Consider the following 8,742-nt stretch of genomic DNA (forward strand, 5'->3'; position numbering starts at 1 on the left):
GTTAACAGATGGGTATTAAAATGTATTAAGCGTCATTGCGGTCCTTATATAATTGCAGAAAAATGTAAGCAGACGTGGACTATGATGAAGGAATTTTTAGAGGAAAGTGTTTTTGATAGCAACATTTCAGAAAGTAAAAGAAAAAGTTGTATTGTGCAGGGCTTGTTATCTTGCTGTTTAAAAATGGAAAGTTCTTTGAATGATAAGGTTGAGGAAATTGCGCAGTTACAGAGTGCAGTTGATAATAGCCATAAGGTCTGTTAGAGGTTACAAAACCAATCAGAAACTGAGACAGTAAATTTTAAATTGCATGCAGTTACTATTGGTGGAGCTTTGCTTGAGAAATCTAAACGCTGTGATGAATTATCAGAGGAAAATGAGAGATTAAAATTAAGAATTATGGAATTAGAGAAGAGATCTCAGGAGTGCAGATATGCATCAAATCTTGGATTAAGCAATCTGCAGCAAAATACAAACTTTCTATCAAATGAAACAGAACCATAACCATAACAATAATAACAACAATACAGGTGACGTTCAGCTTGTAATGAAGCATTTGAAACCAAAAGAACTGAATGCAATTCTTAAAGAAATAGGAATGGTTCCCTGCCATGATTTAAATAGATTTTTAAAATGGTTTTGTGACTTGCAGAATGTCAGAGATATGTACAATATCAACCCATCTGAATTAGAAAGAGTTTTGCAACATTCTATATGGGATGGTCTTTGGCTGAGAATCAAACAGATCTGTCTTCAGCCTTTTGAGGACACGGGACATATTACTGGAATTATTGCGTGTTCTGTACGGAGTGCGTTCCGATGTCGCGATTCATGGGAAGATCCACCAAATGCTAAGTGAGTCTCCCTATGAATTGTCGCACAGGATAGAAACTATTATGGAATTTTTGGTTGGTAATAATCTTGCATTTGAGCGGGGAGGCTCGATACATATCAGTATGTTGCTAGATGCTTTGCATGAAGATATCAAACAAAATATTTTATTAGTTACCCCAAATCCTCATGATTTAAAAGACGTATTATTGAGAGCAGATCATTTATGGAGAAAGTCAAATGAGCAGGCTGTCAGAATTGATATAGCCACATTGTTTAGGACAAACACTGAACAAAAAGATCAGAAGATAATATCTAATGATCACATCAAAAGGGGAAACTCTGGGTCAAACATAGGTGATATTAACATGAAAAACAGAGCTGACCAAAATAATAATAAGAAAAAGACCTGGATACCATTTCCTCATTTAAAACAGAAATATGACCACCTAAATTTGATTGAGTATGATAAGATGAAAATAGAATATTACACACTATTAGAACAGTTGAAGGGTACAGATCTGTTTTTAAATGAAAATTACACTTTTATAGCAGTGGGGGTGAATTAGCTTTAAACTGTGGACTGTAAATAGTACTTTGTTTATGGACTTTGCTAATGAGTTTTGTCTGAGAGTTTTTGACTTTCAGGTACATGGCTGGAGATACGCGTTTGCATGTGAATAGCAGGAGTAATTGCTGGCTAGTGGGGGAATTATAAAGAATTAATGGACACTCTCTCAATATTCATCAAGCAATGGACTTTTTTTTTGAACATTCACATTTTCATTTTTTTTTTCATTTTTTTTTTTTTTTAATGGACTTACCCAACACCCTATTTTTTCATTTTCTCCCTTTCCCCGATATATTTTGCTTTTTTATTATGTTTTATTCCTTGAACTTAATCTTAAAACCAGAGCGAAGCATTTACACCTAAAATAATTTTATAACATCTGTACACATGACATAATGCATATTGATGACAATAGATTTGACATCTGAGGTGATGCTGCACAATGGCTGGGCATAGCATAAATTATAGTAGGTTGGGTGGTTTTCCTAAATTTAAAGGAGTGGTGAGTGAAATTCATTACTCTAGTCATGATTTGAGACATTGTTGAATCAGTTGTTTATAATATGCTGAAGGCTGAGACACATATGGATGAAAAAGACCTTTCTACCTTTCATAAAAAATACTGGCAAGAATTTCTACTGCTGATTTGTCTGCACAGAAAATCTGATAAACATTGATGTCAAGCTGATAATATCTAAACCATCGCATGGGGGAATATATACAGTATATATATGTTGGTATACCATTCTGGTGGAATTATGGACTGAATGATACAAAGAACAGCTCTATTAAAGGTAATGCGGGGGTCAGCCTACAGCACATTACGAAAGCAAATTGTTGCTGGCAATCAACAAATTCAGAATAGTGAAGGTTTGATGTTAAAGGAACCAAGTGTCCTGATTGGTGGATTAATGATTGAAGGTGTCAAGTGCAAGGAAATAGTTTGCAGCACAGAATTTGTACTGGCGGATCCAAACCTTTTTGACCTTGGAAGCGACTGCTGATACATTAATGGTTCTTCTTACTACAAAGATGGAAGATGGAAGAATTTTGTGTTTGTGTAAAAGCATCTTTAAAAATGAAAACTTTGAGCCTGGAGATGAGAGAATCCTGGACTTATGTGGATTGGAGCTCCCAAGGCATACCAAGCTTTACTTTCAGTGAGATGGTGAGACATGTGATGAAGTCAGAATGGACTGTGACATCAGCTCGTTTTTGCACAATATTCAAGATCGTGATGTGATTTACAAAACAAGGAGCAATCTAACAGCTATACGGGCAACTTACGTTTACTGAATCCTTTTCCAGTCATGGTCCAAAGTTATATTATCTAATATCTGTTTCATGGGGGATATTTTAGAGGTTGGTGAAGAGAGATGTAACCAGTCTCAACTTAATATTTCATATGAGCCATTGTAAAGCATACAGTACCTCAAACCATAATGAGGTTTGTTGTTCGAATTATGAGTCAGTTCTAGTAGTTAGAACCAACTCAAGTGGGGGAATATGTTGTAATATTAATAAAGATGTGTAGGTATTTAAAATATTGTGTTATGTGTATGGCATGGTATATCTGTGTTACATACAGGGATTCAAGGTTACACATCAAAAGGTGTTTGCTGACCAAAAGGGTTAGTGGTCAAACACAGATCAAAGGAACAGCTGAAGACCCTAGATGTGTTAATTTACCTAGGTGTGTGTGAGATGGCCTGTTAACCTCAAAGGATAACTTCCTTACATACAAAAGGAAGGCCCCATACACACGAGAGGATTTATCCGCAGATACGGTCCAGCGGACCGTATCCGCGGAAAAATCCTCTCGAGGATTTCAGAAGATTTCTATGCGATGGCGTGTACACACCATCGCATTGAAATCCGCGCTGAAATCCTCTGGCGATGACGTGTCGCGCCGTCGCCGCTATTATGACGCGGCGACGGGCGCGACGCTGTCATATAAGGAATTCCACGCATGCGTCAAATCATTACGACGCGTGTGGGGAATCCCTTTGGACGGATGGATCCGGTGAGTCTGTACAGACGAGCGGATCCATCCTTTGGGATGGACTTCAGCAGATGGATTTGTTGAGCATGTCAGCAAATATTCATCTGCTGAAAATCCATCCCAGGGGAGATTTATCTGAGGATAAATATCCGCAGGAGTGTACACACCATAGAATCTATCCGCAGAAACCCATTTGATTCTATGGTGTGTATGGGGCCGAAGTATTTATTGATGGTAATTAGACTTGGGGAAGTTTCCATTGACCTGGAAGAACCACTCCCTCCAGTGTGAGACCAGTTTTTTGAGAAAGTCAAGCTGGCATTCAGCTAGTCTTGTCACTCTATGATGAATATAGTACAGGTCTAGGAAAAGATGGGATTCTGAATTACTCTGTTGGATTTGTATCGTCTGTGGACTTTGGACTTTGTATGTTATTCGAAGTTAATTAAATGTGTGTTCTCTGGAGAGCATGTGTGTTGCTGCAAAACAATGTGATTTATAGCCATCATACTAACATCTAAGATATCAATTATCTAACCGGACTACTGGACACTATACATCTGTATCACTACATTTATTGGACACGTTTATGAGATCACTACATATAGTATTTCTGTGATTTATTCCATCAGTTCACATTAGCTACACATACAAAAGTGTCTACCAGTGACCATTCTATGTATTCAAATTATAGTTATTAGTTAATGACAATAACAATAACTAATTAATGACAATTATTTTTCTAAACAAAATTGACAACATGCAGGAGAGAAAATCATACATTATTTTAATTATGGACATTATGAATGCTTTTTTGAACTCATGCAGTAACAAAATTAAAATAATACTATATTCAAGTAAAGCCCAACATTTTATAAAACAATTCCTGAATTAAATACCAGGCAACCGTATAAACATGTCTCTTACAGAATATGTTTACATTTTTTTTCTTTTTTTTTCTTTTTATATTGTTATATTGTTATTATAGTATAGATAACAAAATATTTTCAAATTCTAATCTAAAAATGTTGTATAGAGAAAAATAAAATCTAGTAAAATTCTAAGAAAAGTTATGCACATTTACAACCTGTGTGCACTTACTGTATATGTGTATGTTAATGTTCAATGCATTTAATAAATGTATTTACAGTGTGATAGCAATAGCAGGGTGGACTTACACTCACTGTATCACCTATACATTTTAGTATATGAAAATGTGCACCCTGCACAGCAGTCATACAAATAACTAGTACTATTGTAAATCTAAAACTGTTATGTGTAAGGGCTGCAATCTATAATTAAAATTATACATTTTAAGTGTAAGTCAGATTTGCATGACTTTTATTTATGTCAAACTGTCATGTAAGTATGCATGACTTCCAATTTATTATCAAGGTCTTACAATGTATAATAACAAAATAAATAGATTTATTATAAATAATACTCAACTCTTTAAAATGAGCAATATATTTACCTGGTGATGATGTGGTTTTAGTTGATGACACAGTAGAACCTACAGATACAAAGACAAATTGTCTAATAACTATTTATAACTACAAATTTAACAAACCGCATATTTTATGATCACAGAGCACACCTTATCCAAATGCAAAAGTAAAACTGTCTGCACAGATTTGTCCACAGGAAAGAGCTATGTGGCCCAGATATATTGATGACAGGTTCACTAGCAAGAACATTTCACAGAGCAGATTAAGCAGCCAGCTTATGTATTAGCACATGGGCTTACCCAGTTTAGACAGCTCTCTAACTCTCTTGTTTGTTCATCCAATGCTCACCTTCGGGACCTCTCCAGAGCCTCTCCAATCTTCTGGAGCTCTCTACCTCTATTTGTCTGGCTATGTCCTACTATATGCACCTTTAAGCGATTCCTGAATACTCAAAGCAGCTAAAGCAGTTGTAAAGGCTTTTTTTTTCTAAAATAGCAAACATGCTATACTTACCTGCTCTGTGCAATGGTCTTGCACAGAGCAACCCTGAACCCCCTTTTCTGAGGTACCCCACCAGTACTCTTGGCTCCTCCTATTATTTGTGGGCATCCATATAAACTCTATAGCAAGCTGCTTGCTATGGGGGGGGACCCAGCTGTGATGTGTGTGTCTATTGACATACACAGCCCAACCCCAACCCCTGTTCTCTGCTCACAGAAGCCAATGGCTTTTACTGCTGCTCTGTGAGCAGAGAGAAATAAGAGAGCTGCTGCAAATGGGCACAGCACTGGATCAAGATAGCACTCAGGTAAGTATACAGGGGGGGTGTATATCTAACACGTCTAAGACACCATATCCAAAAAAGGGTCAGAAAAAACCTTCAGGTCTCAGTAGCATAAAATGTGCCATCTCAAGTTACTCAGCTACTGTCTGTAATCACCAGAGTGTACAGCCCTAACCAAATGCAGAAGGCATAGATTCCCTGCTCAGAATTCTCCATGGGAATGAGTAGAATTTCCTAGATGTTTTGACCCACATCCAAATACCATAGTAATGCCCAGAAGGTGGGTTACAAGTACACCAGCTAACACATTTTAGCAGACATAGATATTTAGCCAGATAGTTTATTAGCACATCGCTTATTGGCCAAGCTAGGCTGGGTAGATTTCACAGAAAGTGTAAAATGTCCCTAATAGGCCAGCTGTCTAAGGAAAATGTAAAGCAATCTGAATGTTTGTCAGAATTAAACGTTTAAATATTTCACAAACTTTACTTTTCTGTCAATTTTAGCTTTATACAGATTCATTCATATGCTACATATGCCTACATCTGAAGTCATTGCACGTAGAAAGGTCTGTTCTGAACTGGTTCATACAAATCCAGACCCAGTCTGGCTCATACAAATTTAGATTCATCATTTACATTTCTTAACCATTGAGGGTGGAACAGCTTGTTGAAAATAAGCTTGTTGAAAAATATTTATGTTATTCCATGTTCTCATTGTAAACAAAAAGCTGTGCAGTGATGATTTTATTTGGTGTGTAAAGCTGGCCATACATTAGTCGATTTTCAAATCATTCGTATGAATATTTGCATGAAAATCATTCGTATGAAAATTTGCATGAAAATTCTCATCAGTACGTTTGATGATATGCTGGACCACAGTCACTCTTAGAAATTAATTTATTCAAGAAAGAAATTCCATCCTGCTCCTTCGAATTTTCTTTCCACTGTGGATGTCAATTTGCCCCAATAACAATTACTAATTCAAATGAACATTCCCAAAATGAAATTCTTCTAACACAATTCTACTAGTGTATTGCCAGATATGGACTAATAAAACTACTCAAACTATTTACCTGTCGGTTTTGTAGTTACAGTCGTGGTGGTGGTGGTAGTTGTTGCTGCTAAAAAGACAAAAGTAAATTTTTTATCAATGCAGTCTTAGAATACACAAGCCAGACATCCTAAAGAAATGTTTAAAGCCTAGCTCCAACCATGTTACACCCATATTTAGGTTGTATCATGTCACATGGTTGCAAGCTGACCCCCTCCCCCAAACCATCCCACTCCTGACAGTGTGCAGATGTTTTTTTATCCTCGCAGCCACTGTCACTTTTGAAATCGATGCAGCTGTATGGTGCTCCACTCACACAGCCACATTATTCATTCACAGAGATCTGTGAATGAATAAATAAACTACAAGCCCCATCTACCTTTGTGGCAGTCAATTAATCATATTAAACTGAAATTCTCAGACTTTATTAGATATTATTTTAAGACTAGGAAATAACCAAGCAAATAGTCTGTCATGAATGGATCACAGCTTACCAGTACAATATCCTGGGTAAAAAGAAATATCATCTATAGCAACATCACTGCGGAAATCTTCACCTCTGACACCATCAATGAAAATCTGTTGACACAATTCATGAGGTTATAGCTAATAGCCAGAACTGGGTTTATAATATGCCAGTGCAAAGAGCACAATGACTAAAAAGCACAATAACATACAAAAAGAGATCAAACTATTTGTAATAGATTTAATAACAATTCATTTGGCAAAAGAAATACATTGCATACCTGGATAATATCACTTTCAGGTAGGAAAATCTTCTCTAAATACCACATGTCCCCATGATCTCCTTCTATAGTGAAGACATCTTCCAAACCATAATCTCTTAGTACTGACACCCTCAGCATCATGTATTTTGCTGCTCCATACATGTGATACCAAAACTGTAAGCAATGAGTTCCAGTGAAACAATTTGCAGGACTCTCCAATCTTGCAAAGTCTCCCTCTTCTGAATCCTGTCCATTAATGTATAGATAGTAGCCATCTGTTTAAATTAAAATATTAATGCTGAAGTACCTTTTCTGTTATGAACCATTATTTTGGGAGTTATATAAACTATTACAAACAGAGAAAGTAAGTAAATAAATGACTTACATCCTGTTGTGTGGTCAAATGATGGTCCAGTAAAATCGGAAGGGGTTGAGCCATTCCAGTGTATCCAGTCCATGTTATCACTCGTTGATTGTTTCCAGTTACACAAGTTCACATCAAAAGAACAATCTATATGGCATACATCTGTTTTAGGAAACACAGATAACATTTATGAGTTATATTGTGCATATTGTATAATGCATGTGCAAGCGTTAAAGCTGAACTTGAACATGTTTACTGTAGGAATATTTATAGAGGTGACCGAGTCGGCTGGTGACCCATTATTGTCAGTAGGCTGGGATACGGAGGTCACACTTCTATATTTCATAGCTGTAACTGAGAACGTTTTGTTTCCCTCTTAGGCCCCGTACAGACGACCAAGCATGTCTGCTGAAACTGGTCTGCGGGCCAGTTTCAGCAGACATGTTCGGTCGTGTGTAGGCCCGAGCGTGCAGGATTCCAGCAAACATTTGCCCGCCGGGCCTTTTTCCAGCGGACAAATATTCCTGGACTTGTTTTAAAACAGTCCGCTGGAATCCTGCCCGCTCGGACATGTTCGGTCGTCTGTACAGACCTACCGTACATGTCCGAGCACCCGCCATCCCTCGCATGCGTCGAATGACTTTGAGGCATGCGTGGAAGCAATTAACTGGCAGGCCCGCCCACGTCGCCGCGTCATTGTCGCGGCGACACCGCGTCATCGACGCGGCGACACCGCGGACACGCCCCGCGTATTGTTTACGCGCGGCTTTCTATACGATGGTTAGTACAGCCATCGTACAGAAAGCCCCGGGCAGACATGTACGGTGAAAACGGTCCGGCGGAGCGGTTTCATCGTACATGTTTGCTGGTGTGTACACGGCCTTAGCAGTACATTGTGCAGAGGTATGCGAATAACAAAACAAACTGAACAGGATTATAAATATTTACATACAGTATAAGC

The 8,742-nt window shown here is 37.7% G+C and overlaps 1 protein-coding gene across 1 annotated transcript; it reads right to left on the reverse strand.

The window, feature by feature from the left end:
- Positions 1 to 1,051: 1,051 nt before the first annotated feature.
- On the reverse strand, positions 1,052 to 8,001 carry LOC120935675 (MAM and LDL-receptor class A domain-containing protein 1-like). Its single transcript, XM_040347728.1, has 6 exons — positions 7,803 to 8,001; positions 7,436 to 7,692; positions 7,184 to 7,268; positions 6,712 to 6,759; positions 4,879 to 4,917; positions 1,052 to 1,119 (listed from the first exon to the last, which is right to left on the reverse strand). The coding sequence occupies exons 1-6, from the start codon at positions 7,966 to 7,968 to the stop codon at positions 1,052 to 1,054; spliced, it is 663 nt and encodes a 220-aa protein (XP_040203662.1). The 5' UTR covers positions 7,969 to 8,001.
- Positions 8,002 to 8,742: the final 741 nt, after the last annotated feature.

This window comes from Rana temporaria, chromosome 4 (assembly GCF_905171775.1).
Source record: "Rana temporaria chromosome 4, aRanTem1.1, whole genome shotgun sequence".
Lineage (NCBI taxonomy): Eukaryota > Metazoa > Chordata > Amphibia > Anura > Ranidae > Rana > Rana temporaria.